The sequence below is a fragment of the Typha latifolia genome, chromosome 3, assembly GCF_019914945.1.
Source record: "Typha latifolia isolate L0001 chromosome 3, TyphaL0001v2, whole genome shotgun sequence".
Lineage (NCBI taxonomy): Eukaryota > Viridiplantae > Streptophyta > Magnoliopsida > Poales > Typhaceae > Typha > Typha latifolia.
This window is the reverse complement of record NC_133088.1, coordinates 4761230-4784502: the sequence shown is the minus strand read 5'-3', so window position 1 is coordinate 4784502 and position 23273 is coordinate 4761230. Positions and strand designations below refer to the sequence as shown.

The 23273-nt window shown below is 35.5% G+C and overlaps 1 protein-coding gene across 7 annotated transcripts in view; it reads left to right on the top strand.

The window, feature by feature from the left end:
* LOC140785227 (uncharacterized) overlaps window positions 1-23273 on the top strand; it is a 65626-nt gene that overhangs the window by 15175 nt on the left and 27178 nt on the right. For all 7 annotated transcript variants that reach the window (XR_012108407.1, XR_012108408.1, XR_012108406.1 and 4 more), the window contains 17 exons: window positions 16-494; window positions 2167-2293; window positions 2380-2504; window positions 9822-10495; window positions 10619-10736; window positions 10825-10941; window positions 12034-12128; window positions 12675-12826; window positions 19201-19256; window positions 19340-19553; window positions 20525-20947; window positions 21045-21322; window positions 21402-21487; window positions 21616-21702; window positions 21797-22058; window positions 22140-22562; window positions 22703-22799. Coding sequence is in view for 3 of the 7 variants with exons in the window: in XM_073133007.1 (XP_072989108.1) it covers window positions 16-494; window positions 2167-2293; window positions 2380-2504; window positions 9822-10495; window positions 10619-10736; window positions 10825-10941; window positions 12034-12128; window positions 12675-12826; window positions 19201-19256; window positions 19340-19553; window positions 20525-20947; window positions 21045-21322; window positions 21402-21487; window positions 21616-21702; window positions 21797-22058; window positions 22140-22562; window positions 22703-22799 (3813 nt within the window). In the remaining 4 variants the exon portion in view is untranslated. The remainder of the gene's footprint in view (window positions 1-15; window positions 495-2166; window positions 2294-2379; window positions 2505-9821; window positions 10496-10618; window positions 10737-10824; window positions 10942-12033; window positions 12129-12674; window positions 12827-19200; window positions 19257-19339; window positions 19554-20524; window positions 20948-21044; window positions 21323-21401; window positions 21488-21615; window positions 21703-21796; window positions 22059-22139; window positions 22563-22702; window positions 22800-23273) is intronic.

Sequence of the window (23273 nt, the reverse complement as noted above, 5' to 3'; positions counted from 1 at the left end):
TTCTGTGGATTTTAGGTGAAATTCAAGAACTTGTTCTTGAAGTTGACATGAATCTTCAACTATTGAGCTTTGGAAGAGAAGTTGTATTTGATTTAAGTCGTTTGTCACTCTTAACTAAGAATATGCAGAAAAATATGTCACACAAAAAGAGCTATATACCTGTTCCTCATTTTCGATCCATGAATTCAGTTGCTTCATCATCTCATCCTAGGTCTGAAGAGTTTGTTCATCCAGTTAGGGGTACAGTTGTTTATCATGATGGTGCACATTCTACCACTTCTCCAACTTCTGGCCTGGAAAATTTTATGGGCAATACCATGTCAAAATATTCTTCTTCTGATAGTAATTATATCTTAAAACATCTGATTGCTTCTATTAAGATTGAGAGGATGGATTTTGACAGAGGAGTGGATTTAGTGCAACTGCAAAGCAATTGGTTTGGCAGTGGTTCTATTTCTGGTTTTGATTTGTCAATCACATTATCAGGCATTCTGGTGAGTTTCTTTTTCTTTTTGGATATTGTACCTTGGGACAAGTGTCAGTGGATTGATTATGTCAATTGGGTTTTGACCTTTCTTTTACTAAATCTGCAGTAGTTTTAATTATATATTTGATGGCTCATCTGAAGGACAAGCATAATATTTTCCTACTTTTCATTTTCCTTTGCACTATCATTTTTACAGATTTACATTACAATTCAACTTCTAAAGGATTGGCCTTAAGTTGACACCAATTGGAAAAAAATCTGTCTATTCTTTTGTAGAATCAGCCAGCTATGGTTGTGTTCTAACTGACTTTATTGCTAAAGGACTTGGATGATGATAATGGATGACAATGTGTCTTCTGGTTCCTGGACATTACCTAAAGTTTCCTTAAGTAATTCTAAGTGGTGCTTACTTATTATTATAAATTTCAAATTTTCTATCTCTATGTAGCTATTATTTTCCCCCTTGTTTGGGGCATGAAATTACTTGTTGTAAATCTCAATTTCTTCTAAGAGTCTTTAAACAAATTGGAGTTTGGTTTCAATGCTGGAATAATTAATGCTGCATCTGGCATCTGAGGTCCTTTGACTAAATCTTGATACGATGGAGCTATCAGTTTCTACACCTGACGTGGCTTTGAGTAGAAAAGTATGGATTATATATTCAAAAACATCTTAAAAAAATCATAAGTAAACATATCCAGGCAAATTCCTGATTTGAAAAAAATTACGCATTCAATGAGAATAGTAGACAAGTACCTTTCCGTCCAAAATAATGTTATATTCTGCTTTATTGTATTACATGTTCTTTGTAGTGGTTGAGCTACTTTTCTTGTGGTTCTCGAATGCTGAACTTTGTGGATTAAGTTGCTGACTTTTGAATGTTGGGAAAGAAGATATTTTGACCAGGTTGACTGAAATTATTTGGTTGCCAACGGAAAAGAGGGAGTCCTGGCAAATGAGGTTTCCACTAATGAGTGATCTATGGAGGGACAGATATGCTGTTTACTGCCGTTGTTTGGGCTACGATGAAGTTTAGTTTATGGGGTTAAACTTAATTCTTTAGCCATGTTTCACAAGAGACAAAAGAAATGTGTTTCTTATAATTTCATAAATGGTCAAGACTACAGCCTTGTTTGGTTTGTGAATAAGCCTTAAATGCAAATAAATGATTTTGGTAAGAAAGAAAAATATGCATAACTTTATAACACACCCTCACTTGAAATAGAAAAATGTGCAGAACTTAAAAGTTATGCACATTGATCACATATGCACATTTCTAGAGATAGAGTGATGTATGGATGCTATTTACAAATAAGGGGGAATTAATTTGCAAATAAGGGAGGCTTATGTACCAATTAAATGAGGTCTGCATCTTTAAATAGTTTTCTTCTTATTTTTCTCTAAACCAAGGACAAAATCCTTTATCATTAATAAAAGATGTAAGAATTGGTTGACCTTGATGTATTTTAAACATAAAGACCATGAGTGCTTGATTTTATGCCACAAGTTTGTATAAATAACTTTTTATCCCAATTGTTGATTCCTAATTCATCTTTTAGTAAATTTTCAGTTATTGTTTTCCTCAGCTCCATTTGCTCCATCTGCTTTATATGGCTGCAACATGATTCCTCCTCTTGTTTGCCTACTTAAAAACTGATCCTAATCCCTTGGGCCTGCAGACACTTTCAACTTTATTTGCTCCATTACTTGGGATACTCAATACCACTACTAGTGAAAAGTTGGTGCAGAGTTATGACATCCTTAATGAAGGACATTTAGATGATGACAATCATAAAATTCCTGATGGTAATCTTTTCTGATAGATTTGTAAACTAAAAGGATATTGTGTATCTTGATATTGTGAACTAAATCGTGTGATGCTGTCCAAATAGGTGCAATTGTGGCAATCCAGGATCTTAACCAGCACATGTATATGACAGTTGAAGGTATTGACCAAAATTACCGTGTGGTTGGTGCCATTCATTATTCTCTTGGCAGAGAAAAGTCTCTCTTTAAGGTACAATATATTATTTGATTTCATGCACCTCTTTTTAAGTAGGCTCATTGAGCAGTGATGCTATTCTGTTAAGTTTGATAACAATAAATGCAGTTAATATCGGTAGGTTTTCATTTACTCGGTTTGTTCTCCTTGTTTCTTTTTCTTCCTCCATCATAAAAGGAGGACATGTTCACAGTTTTCTTTATTCAAAGTTATTCTAGAAAAGCAGAGGGGAAACATGTTTTGTTTAGTTTTTCTGTAAATTGTATCAGTTTGGTAGGATTACTTTTCTTTTGCAGTCGGAGACCCAAGTTTTTGGTATCACTGATTTCATTCTAACTAATCTCCTGGAGAATCACTCTGTTATTAAATTTATAGAGGTTTGTATAGTTTATTGTGACTACATGCATGTTCATCCTTTCATTGTTATATTTCTTTTTGAAAAAAAGATGCCTGTGCCATTTCTTTTCCTAATTTTCTAACTTACACATGTTTTTCTCTTTGTGCAGCTTACCTAGGTATTATTGTCATATGACATATGTATGATTGATTGTGCCCTTTTGTGGGCTTTGCCTTTTGATTCCCAATGTCCTTAACTTTGGATGTGTAAGCTTACAATTTTTGTTAGATATATTGTTTACCATTTTAAAAAAATTTGCTTAACTTAGCAGAGTGTAATCATGTGCTCTTTTGCATTCTTGGGAGCATAATGGATATGCTTTGAATCAACGATGGCTGTGTCGAGTGGGTACCGACACGTGGCACAAGGGGTGCCGCACGACTCCCCTCTTCTTAGCAGTGCTTCACTCTTCGTCGTTGCCGCCGATCTCGTTGTCGCCTGTCGCGAGCCAGCCCAAGGTCGCCAATGAAGGCGCCCATCGCAACGTCGCGGATGCCCTAGCCCCTGTTGGCTCAAGGAGGAAGATGACTCGAGTGGAGCGGGACGTATGTTTTTATTCGAAATCAACTCGACTTGCTCCACTCGAGTCATCTTCCTCCTCCAGCTGGTAAGGGCTAGGGCATCCACAACGTTGCGATGGGCGCCTTCATCGGCGACCTCAGGCTGGCTCGCGACAAGCGACGATGGTGAGCAGTGACGACGAAGAGTGAAGTGCTGCTAGTATCCCTTATCTTTTTCTCTCCTTTTCTTGTGGCACGGCCGACAAGTGCCACAGTATGTGCCATGATGTGCCGTGTTGTGCCGGCCGGTGGTCTGCACGGGCTGTACCATTGCACATCCATCCTTGCTTTGAATGTTGCATCAAATTATCATCTGCCAAACATTAGAAATGTAGAAGACCATTTTCTAGATGGTGATTTCTTGCAGTTTTTTTTTTCAATTCTCTTCACAACTGTTGGACGATAAGGGCCTGACTCACGCTAAAAAAAACCTTATAAGCACAACAGTTGTTTGTAGTACAGAATATGGTTGTCGAATCTATAGGGAGATGGTTGTGAAGAGTACACTGAAAGGATACAAGGAGATACCACGAAGATTACTACTATTTATAAAAAGTTAAATAAAAACAATAAGCAAGTAAGATAAATTGGAAAGAGAGTGACTAAGCATCGAGGCTCTCTCAGAATATTTAGATTTTATCAGTTTTTAAATTTAATCTTTATAACTCAATTTAGAGGTTTCACATCCCAAACCCCCAAATCAGATGATTTAGCATTATAATATGGAAGAAAATATAAAGCAATTTTTATTGGCTTTTTTATCACTTACTAAGCATGTAGGTAGTTTTATTTAGCCTAGTCCAAGATCGACGATATACTCGGAGGCAACAACGTAGCAGAGGATCAAACTATTAAACATAGACTAATTTATCCAGACGTAATTATATAAATATCAATTACATAATTATCAGGATATATAAATTATGAGATAGAATAAATCAACATTTAAAATTATATAAGCATTTCAGAATTACAAGATTGAAAATAAAATAAAAAATAACCTAAATATGGGAGAGATATCCCCTAACTGTGCCAGTATGATTACCTATTTTTTCTTTTTATCTCTTTTTTCCTATTTCTTTTTTTTTCTTTCTTTTTTTCCGGTCTCTTCTCTCTATTTTCTCTCTTTTTTTTCATATTTTTCTAGGATTTTCTGATTATTATTTCAATGTCTCTACCCCTCTATTTATAGGAAATTTGAAAAACACTGTGGTACGATTGGCTGGATGGGCAACACTCGCGCCGTGCTGGCGATGTGTGGCCCTCCAGCGCGTGCGTTGCGCGTGATAAGTAGGTAGGCAGATTCGCTGCAGGGTGAATGGCTGAAACCAGTGCATCCGCTCGCGTGGTGGCACGTTAGTGGGCGCCTGTGGTGTTTGCTAGCTTGGCTGGATAAGGATCGGATCCACTGCTTGGATAGGATTTGATGTAGAGTCGATTGCAAGGTTTTGGTGCATCCAAAATCTGTTTTTGATGTTTTTATCATCTAAAACTTAGATTTTTGCAAATCTAATTGGCACAACTTCTTTAAACTTCATTCTAGTATAAAATATATTTTTTAATCAATAATTTAGCATTTTATAAAGTGAAAATATGAATTTAGAGAAACCTATTTAAACAACTAGAAAGACGCTTATATTTTAACAATTAAGCTAGTATTTTTAATATTATAAGGATATTTTTATACACTTATCAGGGCCCTAATGGAAGTTGCAGATGAACAGCATGCAAATATTGTTGGGACTCATCGTAGTTGTACCCTACTCTTACAGGGGAAAAAGAAGTCTAGAAAACTTGGAAATAGTGGATATAAACTGTGGTATACTAGGAGATAAAGTCATAAAGAAGTAAGAACATAGAAGTCGGTATGTATTATTGTAGATATTAACCTAAAATAGTGTCTAGGTATTATTGTAGATAATAATCTAAAATAGGTATTGTATAAGCAAATAGAATAAAAGATTAACGACAATAGAACTTGCAAGGATGAGATAGAATCAAGGATTACTGTGCCGGGCGGCACTTCTTGACACTTGGTTTTAGCTCATTTCACTTACTCTTCTATGGAGGAAGGCATTCCCTAGCTTTTTATTTAGGAGGCATTTGGCAACCCATAATTTTTAGAGTATTTGGATTAACACCCTGGAAACTTGATTTCTAGAGTTTTAGTTTTCATATTAGTGTTTGGAAGTTTGGATATGCAAAACTGAGTTTTAGAGTACTCTAGAAACATCTCAAAACTCTGAAATTTTGGGTACTAAAACCTTTGTAAATAATTACAGAACGTTGCAAGTGCTATATCTCGCGCTCTCACATTCTCTCGTAGCTCCTCTTTCTTTAACATCCATGGCCCCTTTTGCAGCAGACGACAATAAATCCCTACAATGAGATTGATGAGTCCCTCGCTCTCTTTCTCCCCCTCCCTCCATCCCTCTCTCACATTCTCCCTCGTTTGGCACCTTTTGCCTTCAAGCGCCTAGAAGCCCATGAAACTCCCATGTGATGTGCACAAGGGAGAGCTTTGTGAAACTTCACTCACCGGGTCATATCTCGAGCCTTGTGGTCGTCGCGACAATGTCGGTCATTTGATCCCATCAAAATTTCTTGATCAATGTTCAGTTAGAAAGCAAGACGACCATGGGTGGCAGATGGTCACCCTATCGCCTATCACCTAAGCAAAAGGCGGGCATCAAGTCGGTTTAACATTTTTAATATATAAAAAATAAGAAATAATTATATGTAATATATAATATATATTAATATAGCATATAAAAATTTTAGTAGTAATTTACAGCCATAGAAAAAAAAATCACAAATTAACTATATATATGTATATATATAACTATATATATAACTATATATATACATATAAAGAGCATCCACTCTAGTGCATATCAGACCATGGGTTACCAACGCAGAGGGAGAAGGAAAATGAGGAGAAGAAGAAGAAGAAGAAGAAGAAGAAGAAGAAGAAGAGTACATGGCCTCTCCACTCTCCACTCATGAGCCCACTCTCTCTCTCATCAGCTTCGGACCCACTCCGACGCGCCCTCTCGCCCTGTGCCAGCCGCCAATAATGCCTTTCAAAACCAGGTCTGTCATATAGGATAAAAGACCAACCTTAGTCATCATAAATTTAATATATAAATTAATTTGGAACAAGCGGTATGCAAATGCTAGAATTTTCAAATATAGTATATATTTTACAAGCTTATAACATTTAAATTGTTTTGTTTTAAAAAGAAGTTTTCGAGCATTTAAACACCCAGCCTTATAGGATTATTGCACTAATGTTTTCTAGAGTTTACCCTTTTGACATACGAGCCATATTCCATAATAACATATAACTTTGAATTTGTTTACAAAGTTGTCAAACATGCCCTTAGGAATATTTACATAATCTCCACCGCGCACTTTTAAAATATCATAATTGCTACTGAAATCATTGAGCTCTTTTACAAATACAATTCTATTAGGCAAATAGTCACGGTTAAAACTGAATTGAAATTATGAAAAGACTAATTTTCTTTTGTATAAATTGCTAAAAAATGGTCTAAAAGTATGTAATGATAACCAATATCATAGTACAAGGAAAAAATATTTCTTTTATGTAACAAAAAATTAGTGATATATGTTTTACACTATAAACTTCAAAAAAGTAGGGTAGTATAATGACCACCTTTCTAACCTCATGATCACTGTGAGTCCAAATCCGAAGATGGAATTGGATTTCAACTCACGTAAAGAAAGTTAGGATTACTAAGAATCTTCAAAGTTAAGATGCATCTCTAGATCAAATGGTTAGATGGTCGAGTGCTTTTGAGATTGAGATAGATTTAAGATGGAGATTGAATCTATTGGGATGGATCGTGAAAAGAGAAGGCTGAAGAGGCGTGGGGATGATCGACCTAGGGTTATGATATGGTAGTGGAGATGTCAATGGTGAAAGTCGTGGTAGTCGGTAGAAAAGGAAGAGAGAAGAAGTAGGACCATTCTTTAAGGTTAAGGGGGTTTGGCCAGACGAAGAGGAAGGCAACAATAAAGATCTTAGATGGTGGTTAGGGTTCCAAAGCTTGGAGGTAGTCGAACAAGGAGGAAGGAGACAATCTTACAAATTAACTTTAATAATTGAAGATGAAAATCTAGGTGCACACATCTATTTATAGGTGGCTTCCTGACTTAACTAGACTTGACAATATGATCGAACAGGCTCGAGTCTTATTGCCGTTACACTTAATTAAAATACATAAACTAGAGTTCCTCGCCGTTGGGCATTCAAACGGCCTTGAGGGCATTGGAGGGCTTATTTATTTTCTTGGCTCTCGGGAAAATGCATTCGAACTCCTATTTAATCTTCTGCTCTTGCGAGATCGCGTTTGAATGCTAAACATCTTTCTGGTTGTTTAAATGGATTTCTCTAAATTCATGTTTTCACTTTATAAATTGCTAAATTATTGATTAAAAAATATATTTTATTACTAGAATGAAGTTTAGAAAAGTTGTGCTTAAGCCTACATGTGATAGATTTATAAAAATCTAAGTTTTTAGATGATAAAAATATTAAAAACAGATTTTGGATGCATCAAAACCTTGTAGCCGACTCTACCTCAAATCCTATCCAAGCAGCGGATCCGATCCTTATCCAGCCAAGCTAGCAAACACTACAGGCGCCCACTAATGTGTCGCCACGTGAGCGGATGAATCAGTTTCAGCCATTCACCCTGCAGCGAATTCGCCTGCCGACTTATCACGCGCAGTGCATGCGTTGGTGGACCACGCGTCGCCATGTGGCACCATCACAGCGCGGGTGTTGCCCATCCAGCCAATCGTACCGTGTTCCTGCAACTTGTCTTGCAGCAAATCCTGTAAACAGTTTTTTCAAATTTTTCTATGAAAAGAGGGATAGAGGCATTGAGATAATAATAAAAAAATCCTAGAAAAATATGAAAAAAAAGAGAAAAATAGAGAGAAGAGACAGGAAAGAGAAAGAAAGAAACAAAAGAAATAGAAAAAAAAGAGAGAAAAAGAAAGAATGAAGCTACTATGAGTAGCTAATCATATAGCGCGGCTAGGGGATACCTCTCCCTTATTTTCAATCTTGTAATTCTGAAATGCTTATATAATTTTAAATGTTGATTTATTCTATCTCATAATTTATATATCCTGATAATTGTGTAATTGATATTTATATAATTACGTCTGGATAAGTTAGTCTCTATTTAGTAGTTTGATCCTCTGCTACGTTGTTGCCTCCGGGTACATCATCGATCTTGGACTAGGCTAAATAGAACTACCTACATGCTTAGTAAGTGATAAAAAGCCAATAAAAATTTCTTTAGATTTTCTTCCAAATTATAATGCTAAATCATCCGATTTGGGGGGTTTGAGATGTGAAACCTGTAAATTGAGTTATAAAGATTGAATTTAAAAACTGATAAAATATAAATATTCTGAGAGAGCCCCAATGCCTAGTCACCCTCTTCCCAATTTATCTTATTTGCTTATTGTTTTTATTTAACTTTTTATAAACAGTAGTAATCTACGTGGTATCTCCTTGTATCCTTTTAGTGTACTCTTTATAACTATCTCCCTGTGGATTCGATAACCCTATTTTGTACTACAAACGACCGTTGTGCTTATAAGGTATTTTTTAGCGTGAGTCAGAACCACTCCTGGCATGTGCCGATACTGTGTTGGCACAGCCATCATTCCATGCAAAAAGCGTGTGTTTTGAGGGGTATACATGCAAGTATCAATTTTGGAGGGGTATACAAGTAAATAAGAAAATTTTGAAGGGTATACATGAAAAAACCCCAAACATGTATATGGAGAGAAAAGATAGGGCACTCTTAGATCCTTTTTTCTACCATTGATTATCTTTCCTATATTAACTAGAAAAGATAAGAGAGAAAATAATCCACCTAGCTATGGGGAAAGGATGGCAACCACCTGGTTCTGGGGAAACAAAAAGCCCACCTAGATTTGGGGTCAAGAGATGGCGTGATTTTTTATGATAATTTTTTATTTCTTTTAGAGTTTACCTCATCCCTATATAAATAAATGATGAGGTAGCATCAATCTAAGAACCTTCTTCTTCTTCCCTAAGTTATTTTCTACATGATGTTTCAAAGAGAGCCCTCTCGATGGCTGCCATCCTCTTCCTCCTCTTTCTCTCTCTCGCATTTGTGCCGTGTGTATTTTTTGTGAATGTGCTGCCTGACGTGGTGCTAGTCGTGAGGCACTTAAAATCTTTTTGTGATAGTATCAGTATAAAGTATAAATTTGTGGCTAATATTGTATGCTTATCTTCTATTCAACTTTACCTCCTTGTTAAAGCTATATGTTTAAATAGTTTCTCAAACAACTTTTATATAGGTGAGACATCATAAAGGATGGAAGTCAGGGGTATTATGGATGTCTTTTATGTCATTGTGTGCAAAGAATGATGAAGGCAAAGCAATGTGCCTTAACTTCATGCCAGGATCTGACCTTGTTGAGCTCTCTTGCTGTGATGATAAGCCTCATGCTCTTTGGAAGACATTTCCCCTTAATCATGACAGTGATGAGGATGCTTCTGACGGTGTGAAACATTTTAAGATTGTTGCTAAAAATGCATTTCATCTTGTGAACAGGAAGAATAATTGTGGTGTTGCATTTGTTGATGGGCTTCCGGAATTTGTTAAAAATCCAGGAAATCCATTTAAGGTGAAGGTATTAAATGAAATTCCTCTTGTAAATGGTGTTGAGAAGCTGTATATTTCTAATAACAACTCTCAGGACATTGGTAATACAAATGTTCAAGAAGAGTTATCTTACTCTGGAAGAGAAAGAGTAGAGTCTGGTAGTAGTCTACCACATGTCGATATCAATATTGATAGGATCAATTTGACCATACTTCACAAAGTCTCTGATACAGATTATGAAGTTCCACTTGTTCGAGGGTGCATCAATGATGTACATGTCATCACGCAGACTTTCTCATCCAAGATTAGAATCATAAGCTCATTCAGTGCTTCAAGTCACCACTTTGATGCACGAAGAAATCTATGGTTAGTACTCATATTTATATAGTAACACCTACAGATTTTATTGTCTATTCTTTTTGTTCTATCTTAATTTTGCCATCATGGACTTGATGTATTTCTTGTTTACATGACAACTTGGATATGCAGGAGGCAGATTATTTCTCCTATTTCTTCACTTTTTTTCTTTCGATCTAGATCTTCTCATCAGGTTTCAGTTGGTCGGTATAACAGAAAACCTAACCATTTCTACTGTTATATAAAGCAGGTAAGAAAGTCTACGTGTTTATTGCTTTTATTCTAGTTTATAAGCTGCTGAAGGATTATTGTAAAGATTTTTTTTTTCATTCTTTCAGGTGGATATATCAATTAATGAGCTTTCAGTGGACATCCTTCTTTATTTGGCTGGGAAATTAAATATAATGGGTCCATATGCTGTGAGAGAGTCGTCTATCTTTCCATATTCGTGCAAGGTTTTCATTTCTTTAAACTATTTTACATGTATGCCAGTTTTTTCATTCTAATAAGCTTCCTTCCGTGACTAAATGACTAATGCATATGTATATATAATAATATATCCAATTCCATGGAGTTACCACTTCTTCCAAAGGAAAAGGTGCAGGGTCCCCGAGTTCTGTTAATGTGCTGTTATACTACAATCAATTAATTGTGATCGTGTTCTTGCTTATTCAGATACAAAATAAGTAGCCCCTGAATTGATGGACAAATTGGACACTTCTTAGCTTCTTGCATCTGTGAGACTTGCACCAAACCTCTGCATATATAACCATCTCCTTTTTTATGAAGCTCGATTCTTTATGAGCCATGGCTAAAAGTAAGGCTCGAGTTCTTTGTCACCATGAAATTGAGCTCAAGCCAATTGGAATCCAAATCGAACATGTTCATGAACTCATCAGACTGCCTGCAGCTAGCCATTTACTTTTAACTATTTGTTTGTCATAATTGGTGATCTATTTTTAATTTATGTATTGAAATGCAAAGCAAAATTAGATTTCTGATGTGAAAGTATTAAACAATTACCAGACAATCTGAAAGTTGCAGATGCATATCTAAATTTTCTTGACTTAGGTCCTTAATAATCTGACCTTGACTTCTTGGTTTCCAGTGCTGTGATAATGTATTTGACTTGAGTGGAACATTGAAGGATGATATGCATTATACATATTAGGGATCCCGTGGAAATTAGGGGAAGAGCTTTTATTTCTCTTTAACAGAGAGATCTTGACTACCTTCAATTTGACTATTGGAGTTTCTCCAGAAGACTTTAAACTAAATGATGCCATTTTTTACTTCCCTTCATTTCCTGTATTGACTGGTCCGCTCATGCTCAAGAGGTCAATTGCCCTTTGAGAAATTTTGAATAATAATTATGATTACCAAAAAATTGGAGTACAAATGGAGTTATGTACCTCATGTGGTACATTAAGTCATCAGACCTTATTCTAGTTGCTGATTATTCTTTGCTTTGATGGCTAATTATTCTTGCTTCTGATGATATTATGAAACTTACATAAATTAAATAATTTTTATTTGCATTCTTGCAGATAGAAAATCATTCAGGATTAAACCTTCATTGTCATTTTCCAAATAATCTTGATGCAATTATTCCTGGAAAACAGTCGGCTTCAGTCTTCATGAGGTACTTCTGTGTTTTGCTGTAATTTGAATCTTGTATATCTTGGAATCCCTTTTCTTTTCGTATACACTTTCTATGTAGTGTTTTATCATTTATTTAGTTTGTTCCGTAACTTGTAAAGGCAGTTGTTACATGTTAGTGAAGATTACCTTTCTTTTAGATAGTCGAGCTTAGAAAAGCAATTTAGTTCCAATTGGGTGGTTGCTGAGAAAGGTAAAATACAGAGTGATTTCTCTTCTATATGCAAAGTTGCGTACCTTGCTTGTTCTTTAATTGTTATTAAGGATGCTTCCTATTAGATGTCTTTGCTGCAAATTCTGTATTACCAAATGAGTATATACTTTGACAATTCTAATTATAGATTTACTTGCTGTAGCATGGGCTTGCTGATGGTACAAAATGGATGTCACATCTCCTTTGTGCCAAGATGCATGACGATCCTTGATTGCTAATATTCATTCTGTTTTGTTGAAATATTTTCCTTAATTAAAGACATTTTCTTTTTTATGTAATGTGATAACTTAATTATTGTTTCGGCATGTTATGGAGGCATGCGGCGTTGAATTATAAGCTTCCACAAAGTGCAAGCTCGGTTTCCATTTCTCTAGTCAAACAAGAGTCGTTTTCAACTTCTCCAATCAATGTTTCACTGTCAGATACTTGTATATTTGCATGCAGAACTCGTGTAGTATCTCTGAAAGGTACAATCTCTATTTCCTTTTTCTACCATATCATTTTGGAAGTCAGAAAAATTGAAATGATGATAATGATAAGAGAAATAACATTGTAGTCAACTTTATAAGGTTATGCCTTAAATGACATGAATTATTAGGGATCTTGTCATATGAACAATACAGTGAGCCATAAAAAAAGTGAAGGATATAATAAGGATGATTCAAGATGCCATAAAAGAAGAGAAAACATAGTTTGACGTAGGTAACCAACTCCGAACATACATTCCACAAGGAGGTAATCTTGTTGGCATTATTTTCTGTGTTTGTATGAATATTTACATGAAAAACATGTATTTACTATTTTGAGTGAGGGCATGCATCAGATTTAGCTTCAGGAGAAGACAATATTTGTTCATTATGAGCTCACCACCAAATCCATGTCCACAGTTAGTCAATGGGATGTCATATATGCTCTATCCAGGATCTGTGAATCTGTGATATGTTAGCAAGTTCTTTCTGAATGCTGGTGAGGCCAAAGGCCATAGCAAACTGTAATCTGTGCCTGGCCACAACAAACCATAAAGGGTCATAGAGTCCGAACCCTCATGATAGTTTTTGCCATTCCTACTAGGAGTACAAACACATTTAATATTTCCTCTGAAACAGTCAAAGTAGATCAAGTGCCTCATTCAACTCTTCAACTTGTCTAGCAAGCTATTGGCTACCTTTTATCATATTGGAGAACTTTCCGATTATCTTCTTTCTTTTTTGTTAGTCTTCTTTAGTCCTTATTGATTTTGGGGGTAGAAGGCGAGGCAACCCATTCTATCTATATGAGGTTCCTATGATATGATTACTCTATTAGCTTTAGACAATAGTTGTAAGTTGTGAACTGTCATATGAGAAATTTATCAACACAATTCAGCCGTTTAGTCCTGGAAAGTGGAAACTACAATACAGGCTCATATGTATTAGCTTGTTTAAAATGTAGAATATATTTCCTTTGTCTCCTGTTGTCCCTGTTCTTATGATTTGAGTGATAAGAATCCAGATAATTCTTACTGTGCTAGCTTCCTACAGTATGACCACTTTATAAGTTTTACACAATATTGACAGTTTGCTAACATCAACACTGGATGTGTTTTCCATTTTTCTGTATTATATGTCATGGTTATCACCTACCATCCAGGGAGTGATATGACACTTTAATGGAGATTTTATTTCATGTCTGCTTTAAAAGAAAAGCATCAATATTCGCTATTTCTGGTTATGCTTGTAGGTGTAACATTTTCCATTTGCACATGTTTTTGTTAAATGTCCCTTTTAAGTACCACTAGGCTGACCATATCACTTAATATGCTGATAAAACCAATTTAGCCTGACTTAAACATGGGTTGGGCGTAAGTTCAAGTTCAAGGATGATCGTGTTGGTCTCTAGTCGGCAAGGCACGTGCAGGTAGACATGGGGCATGCTGATTGGCATGTCCTTGACACGCCCCTGAGTTCTACTAGCATGCATTTGCATGCTCTTAACACACTTTTAATAATTCTTTTAGGATATTTAGAGATGTTTTTGGTATTTATAGCACAAAAATCCTTAATTTTGGTTTGAATATATGTATTGAATCCTACATTAGATTTATCCTTAGATTATTTTGTATATGATCTATTTTATTAAAGATAAAGTAATAGTCAAGTAGAAACATTATTCAACATATAATATGATTAATTGACAATAGTTCAATAATTAAAATTAATACTTAGTTAAACAAAATTAATTTAACATGCTCTTATATCGATTTTGACATAATTTGAATGAATTTGACATTTTAATTTCATATTTTTTAAAATTTAGAGTAAATTTAATTATGCTGTAATTTTAGCTAAACATTATAAAATTTAGGTTCAAATAAACTCATATGAGTTAATCTAATATGTTTCTGTATTAATTTTGATTCAGTTTAAATAATTTGATATACTAATTTCAAAAAAATTAAATTTTGGGGAATTTTTGGAAATCAAAATTTCTCCTTGATTTCTATATTTCAAAGAGTATTTTTCATAGATCTAGCACTAAAATGCTAGATATATGTGGAAAAATCTTTACAAATAATAGATTTAGTAAATTTGAGGTATATCTATTATTTGTATATCCCAGATTATTTTTTAAAGTGTAAAAAATAATAAAAAATAAAAAACTTGGGTCGACCAGCACAGGTTGGCACACTGCACGACTATCCTTGAATAATTGAATCTAACATTTATTAGTCAGAAAATTGTTGATGACTTGATGTGTCAATTACAGTGGCACACTTTGTGCCTTGTGTTGATAATCCATTGGCATGACAAGTGTCACGTTGCACGGCCATCCTTGAATCTAACATTTATTAATAATAAAATTATTGATGTGTCAATTAGACTTTCATGGTTTATCATGATTTTAATCATTTTTATCATTATTTAAATTTTTAAGCATGCTCTACTGCACAATCAACAATGATTTTCATTTGTGTGACATTTAAAACTATGTAATCCATATTTTAAACAACAATAACATGACTTGCTTTATCCTTTTAGTTCGAGTATTACCGTGATAAATTAAATGTTTCTATTTTTCCTTTCATGAATATCTATTGTCTCTATGCTTGCTGCAAGTGATTAAAAGTTAAAACAAAATTCCAACAACTAACATATCTTTTATGTAAGGTGGCATTTGAATTGAGTTAAAGAATTTTCTTATAGTTTAGTGAAACACTAAAGACTAAACTAGTGTAGTAACCAAACATTAGATTAAAGTAAAATGGGCTGAACCTAATTAAACCTATTCTCCTCTCACCTCTCCTCATTCATCCAACTATTTACATTTACGAACAAAGTCCAATTACAAATTTGCCCTAGAAAAGACCACTTTAATCAACTATCATTTCAATCCTTCTATCCCTATCTCTCCTCTCTCTTCTTTCTCCTCCTCTCTTCTCCTCACTCTCTTTTTCCATTTACTATAAAGGGTATTTTGGTTTGATGTAAATATTCCTAAATTCACTATTTTTTCATGTCGCATCAAAAATAATAATGATACCATTTTTTAGTTTACAACCAAATACCCAACTTTTCCAAACCCATATAAGTGCCCTATTCTAGCTTAAAAAATGAGATTTACTATAGTTTTGAAGCTTTACTTTATCCAAATGAACCCTAAGTGCATGTAAGCGAGGACTAACTTGCTGGTGGCACGGCCAGTGTCGGCCATTGGTCAACACAACACAGGTCAGCAAGACCCTCCATTTGGTTAGAAGAAACATTACATGCCTATAGTTTATAGACATTTTTGTGGCGTTAAACTTGATGGCAAGCACAATAGGCACTTTGGTAGCCACCAAAGATAATGGCAAGAGTTGAAAGAAATGATTACAGTGAATAAGGCTCAACATATTAGGATTTATTTTTAATATCAAGGCTTACGAGTGATTTAATAGAGATACCGATCCATTATACTGATGGCTTTATAGTTTGATTAGTTAAACTTAAATAGAATCTTAGATGTTTTTTAGCTTCGCATTCATGATGCTTCTTATGGAGAAGGTAGCTAGTGGTAGGCGCAACAGGGAAATGGTGGTGGACAAGAGATGGCAATCAAAGGGTGACTTAAAATTACTGTCCCATAAGGGTCGTTTAGAGACTTCTCCTTTGTTCCAAGGTTTGTAAGGCGATCAAATGAGTGATGTAGCAACAGTGATGGCTAAGGTTGTCATGACTCGAAATAGAAATCATGACCGGCCATGTACCTCAATACGCTTGAGATATACAAAGTCTTACTAATACTTTCTAAGTACACAATGACAAGAATTAATAAAAATAAAAATTTGATTTATATAATTTAACCCAATATGAAAATAACCAATGTCATCACTAATGTGTCTCTAAGTAAATTGAATTAATAAATAGTCTAAATTATAAAGACCAAAAGAATAGAAAGGTAAAGGGGTAGATCCTAAGTGGAGGTGGGGTCTCGATGCATTAGCTTATTCGCCACGCTGACCATTACCTAAAATATTACAAGAGAAAAAATTCATGAGCTAATAATTATAGCTCAGTGAGTGGAATTCACTTGAAAGCCAATTAAATTGAAAATTTATAGCATAAATAAAATCTAAATCTAACGATATAGAATGACAATTCCACTAAGCATGTTCTTAAAGTAACAATACTAATGACAATAATAATAATAACAAAAAGTCATATTTCATAACATGCTTAGTTTCAACATACTGAATTTTTTCTAATAATAATAATAATATCATTTGTCTTATTTGGGTCTATACCCTGTAAATTCATATCAACTAGAAGTTATCTTGAGATGACGCTCAAGTCTTTTCCTCATAGCTGATCCAATTAGGATTACTAGGATTGCTCACTATGCAATAAACCCACTCTATCTCTTCCACTAACCATTGAGAGAAATTAGAGTTACCTCAGAAAGTCTTTCAATCTAACTTGAAACTGTTCCTTAACCCCGTTAGAGTCATTTAAGCAAGTCAGACAGTGGTCTAAAATAGAACTTCCTCTGGATTTTTAGATAAACTTGAGTCACCACAGAAGTCACAAGCAATCTATACTGGGGCTGTTATCTAAGTCATACCAAATACCAATTATATTTTTTTTCACTAAAATTTGTAATTTGCACAAAGTATAACGATGGACTGAATTATATATTTTGCGCACATAATTATAATAATTAAATTTGCAATCCCGCAACCACTCCTCTCGTTGCATGACTGAGAAGGAGAGGGAAGGGAGGTTGCACGTGCAGTTAACTATCTCTCCTCCTTGCCTTGCACCTTATTCCAGCCTCCTCTCTCTAGTAGCTACTTACACGAGATGAGACTCCAAGAACGCACAGTGCTGTAACATATAAATTATAGTGTATATCTTTTGTTTTCTTTGTGAAAACAAAAGACCTTTTACCAATGCCCTCAAAAGCAATCATGTTGAAAAAAACCCCTAGACACAAGTATGTATCTAAATACTAGGCAATGATATCACTCGTTCGCTTAAGTAAAAGTCCGAAGAAATATTAAAAACGAAAGCAGGGATGAACACCAAGATTTTAACGTGGAAAAACCAAAACGGAAAAAAACCATGGATCTAAACTCGAATCAAAATCAATTACTAGGATAATAGCAGTTACAAGACTGACTCACAAAACAATCCGTCGATCCAAACGACTTTGTTCTTCACAGTCTTGCTCGCTAGAACCCACGATTCACTGCTTCTTGTGATTGATGTCTAACCTCAGTAGCCCTCGAGATTGATCTTTCGTCTAGATAGCCCTTAAGACGAAAGATTAAGTTTTTTAGAAGAGTATGACCTTGTTAGTTGAAGAACCGATGTAGCCTCAAGAAGTCTCTTTCAAAATTGCTTCTTCAACAACCCTAGAGTTAGGGCATCACAATACTTATATATGATCTCCAAGATAGAGCCAAATCCAAGTCTTATCCGAACTCACGAAAGTCCAAGAATTTCAAACTTCGTTGGTGCGTTCGAACGACCTAACTTGATCTCAGGTGCGTTTGAACGCATCAGCTTGAATTTCTCAGGTTGTATTCGAACACGTTTGTGAACGCTGCTCTCGGTCTGTGTGAACGCATGTACCCGCGTTCAAACGCACTTGTGAACGCAGCTTTCGGTCTGTGTGAACACATGTACCCGCGTTCGAACGCGCTTGTGAATGCAGCTCTCGGTTTCTGTGAACGCGTGAGCCCGCGTTTGAACGCGCTTGTAAACGCAGCTCTCGGTCTGTGTGAACGCATGTACCCGCGTTCGAACGCGCTTGTGAACGCAGCTCTCTGTCTGTGTGAACGCATGAGAACGCGTTGTGAACGCGATGAGAACGCGATGTGAACTCATAAAATTTTCTCCAATAATCTTGCAATTCTTCAAAACAGAGATTTTTCTAGACTTGTATGAAAGCTCATACACATGTATAAATATACTTAGAATATTTTGTACACAATTGCCAACAATTAAAAACCTAACACATGCGTTAATTTGTAATTGTTGAGAGATGATCCTCTTGCGATCTGCCTAGCAAATTGTCTCAAAAGTGACAATTCACCTTTGATCTATCTATCTAGTGAGCACAGTACAAAGCTTCATGGTTATAATTTAGAATGGAGATTTATTGCTCCATTGTAAATAATGAGATACCTGTACCTCATTTGCTGATGACATTTTAACTATATATTCTCGTGAGTTTAGTATTAATCGTTTTTCTCTAATATGGTCTTCTAATAGCTCCCACTTGGTAATGGGTCTTCTTTTCTTGTGAGGGTTGTACTTTGGTGTGGGAACTTTCTATATTTGATTCACCTTTGATTATTAGTGTAAGCTGATTTTAACAGATTCAAGAAGCTTTCCTGGGCCATTTGTTGTAGCTGAGGTGTCGAAACAGTGTGAGGTATCTGCTAAGTTGGCATTTCTGATACTTGTTATTTAATAAACACATTTTATTTATTATTTGAATCATATTATTATTTGCAGGAAGGGCTATCACTTACCATTTCTCCTTTATTGAGGATACATAACAAAAGTGAGTTTTCTTTGGACTTGCGGTTTCGGAGGCCACATGAAGCAGATGAAGAATCGGCTTATGTGATTCTACAGAGTGGTGATACAGTTGATGAATCGGTTGGAGTATTTGATGCAATAGATTTTTCTGGGGGATCAAAAAGAGCATTAATGTCCCTAGCTCTTGGCAAGTGATACTAGCTTACCGACATAGTCTCATATGTATCAGTCAGCAGAATGTTTTTGTTGTGCAAGTTGTTTTTTTTGTTTTGTAATTATTTTCTGTCTACTATCTTCTCTCTCCATATGCTGCATTGGTGGGAGCCTTGTGCACTTGGGACGCCTTTTTTTGCCGACTTTCTCCGAGTTGGAAATTTGATCTGGGACTTGCATAATTTATTTGCTACATTTTAATGGTGGAAGTGTAGTATCTAGTAAGGTTTCTAAGAGTAGGTTAAAGACAAAAACAAGATCTTCCCCGTGTATACAGTGTCGGTCCTATTGTTACAATGACAGAACTCTGGTTTTTTTATGTTCTACAAAGATATTAGTGCATGGTTGCCTCTCCCTGTACATTGCCATATTGTGCTACTAAGGTACATGAATGACTCTCCCTGCAAACATCTGGTCATTTTAGAGATAGATATGTTGTGAGATTGCTGATCAATTATGGATCACCATTTATAGGCATAACGAAAAGCTAAAATGCTCAATAGAGACATTGATTGGAGACATTCTGTAGGACTGCAAGAATGCAAGTTTCCATCAGCCACTCAGGCCCTCTTCATTACATTACTAGTAACATGGGTATTACTTGGTCTTACTTATTTGATAAAATCTACTCTCCCATATGCTATTTCTTAAAGATAATTAGGTAAATGAGGGGTATATGAAAGTGCTTATGAGAAACTCTTTTCTGTGTCCTTTATACGTTAGATGGCATGCCCCCTGGGTTGAAATGATGCTCCTGCTCCCTTATCTGTATTTAAATCATGAATAATGTGTTTCCATTTCCCTTCAGTTCATTATAATGTCCATTTGGACTTCTCATCTTTCCTGTATACTATTAAGATGCTCTATTCTTACTAACTTGCACTAAAACTTAAAAAAAATTAGCAATTCATGCTGGTCTAATCTCAAACTTGCTGAAACTTTCAGGAAATTTTCTACTATCTGTTAGACCAGAAATATCCGAGTATTCAGAGAAGTATGGAGAAGTGGTTTCCACAAATTGGTCAGAGGATCTAGCAGGTGGAAAAGCTGTTCGTATCTCTGGAGTGCTTGATAAATTGAGTTACAGATTAAGGAAGGCCTTTGGTGCTGAGTCAACAAAGTCTTTCTTCAGCTCTTTGCATTGTCCGGTATTTGATGAAGGTCAGCATGTGTCTGATCTTCATTTCTTGATTCATACAATGGGAAGAGATGTGCCCTTAATGGAGCCTCCAAATAGCAGTCAATATCCCGATAGATTTTCACCAGTCGCACTGCAAATGCAAAAGGAGATCTTTATATATCCGACAGTTCAAGTTCATAACCTCTTGCAATCAGAAATACTTGTTCTTCTGACTGAAAATCAGCTCGGTAAAACCTCATGATTTGATCCATGTTACTGTTCTGTAATTGAGGAGATTAGATGATATTATTGATTGGGTGCTTCACATAATCATTTTACTTGCAGATCTTAGCATGGCAAGTGAATGCAATAACATTGGGAAGCAGGCAATTATTTCATGCGGATCAAGTGCCTATTTTTATACAAATCCTTCCATGATTTACTTCTCTGTTTCACTAATTTCATATAATTCAAAGAGCAAGCCTGTGAACAGTGGTGACTGGGTTAAGAAGTTGAATAAACAGAAAAGTCAGGTCCAGTATCTGGATATAGAGCTGGAATTCTGTGGAGGAAAATACTTTGCATCTTTAAGATTACTACGCGCAGAGAAGGGCATATTGGAGGTAGCAGATAATCATAATTCTTATAAAATCAATATATAATATTCACTTTGATTGGTTAATTTGTTTACCACTTATGCAGGTAGCTATTTTTACAAAATATACACTAAAGAACAACACTGAACTTCCTTTGTTTTGCACTGCTTCCAATCAGAAGTTTCAATCTTGGTGGGTATTATTTTTTTCATATTTTTTTATAGAAAAGTGGGAAATAATCCTGTTTAGTTTTCTTGGTAGGTAAAGATGGAGTGGACTTTTTTATTCAGATTCTCATGCAGTATTACAAATTTATGCAGGTGGGAATCTGAGAATTGTAATACCAATCTTCCTCCTGAACTTGGCTGTTTTTTGCCTCCTAGGTCAACCAGCTCATGGTTTATAAAGTGAGTACTAGAGTGTTACACAGAGTAGTGATTACTTTTCTTTGGCATACATTATGGATCGGTTTTTGGTGCCTTATAATCCTCTTATTGGCAGATCAAATGATGTGCATCTCAGATTATTTGATGGAAGAACATCAGCAGCATTTATTGACTTGGAAGCCTTGTCTGGCTTCACTGAGATTTCTTTAGAAGCCCAGGGTGATGCTTTGTCAGGTTGGATAGCAATGCTGGGTGTCTCTTTACAACCCTGTAAGCATGCTTTACTTGTGCCATCACAAGTCATACTCATTGTCCCTAGGTACACTATTTCTAATGAGTCGGCAGAGACGATAGTCGTTCGCCAGTGTTATGCGGAGGTCGTGCTCTTCTCTTTTAAGTTCATTCTAGATACTATATATATCACTTCCTATAATATTTGTTTCATGTCAATTGATTAGGATGATAGTGATGGGATAGCTATTGAAGCCAAACAAAGAGTCACTTTACAAACGAAGAAAACTAGAAAGATGAGGAGGGAAACAAGCCTTTTCGATTCATTTGTTAGAAGTCATAGAAATGAGTCTGAGGATTCCCATATTTATATCCAGTTTTGCCTGAAAGAAACTGGATATAATTGGTCCGGACCAATGTGTGTTGCATCACTCGGTCGTTTTTTCTTGAAGTTCAGAGGACCATTAGGTTTTTCTGATGGATCAAGCACAGCCACATTGCAAGAGAAGAAAACGACAAAATTTGCTTCTCTCCATATCGTGGAAGAAATTTCTAGTCTGGTTCTACACGTATATCGGCCACCAAATGATCCATTACCCTATCGCATAGAGAATTGTTTGCGTGGAACATCCATCGTGTATTTTCAAAAGGTATGAAAGAGAACTTTCACTATTATATACTTCCAAATGGATTGATGTAAGATCTTAGTTAAGGAAATTGTTTTGAAATCTTAGTTAGATAACACTCAATATTTCACCTTTTCTTTTACTCATATGGCTGAGTTTTCCAGGAGTCAATGGAATCTGATATGTTAGGTTCTGGAGATTCAATGGAGTATGTTTGGGATGACCTCACTTTACCACATAAGCTGGTTATCCAGATTGTCGGTACGTGTTGCTTTCTTTGATTTCTGAGGTGATGGATTGGTACCAAATTGGCATCTTACTGCATGGACTTGCATCTGAAAGCATTGCTATTTTCTCTTTGCAATCTAGACCTCTCTTCCTAGAAGAAGCATAGTTGTTGTTTACATGCATGAGCTTGAACTGCGTGACCATATAAGGTTCCCGCCCCACTGCTTGATCTGCCAAGATTCAAAATCATACTTCTATAGTTCTATTTTTGCCCCAAAGCTGATTGTAGTGAGGAAAAGACTGGTTATATTACATATTTGCTATTGAAAACTTTTCAAGTATCATGATTGCCAGTTGCCACTACATTTTTTAAGGATATCATAATTGCCACTGATATCATTGTACTCCTTCAAAAATGTCATTCCTTTAGTTCAATAACCAACCATATTTAGAAAACCGAGATGGCGACCAGTTGACCATTTCACCCATGTATAAAACGTTTGATAT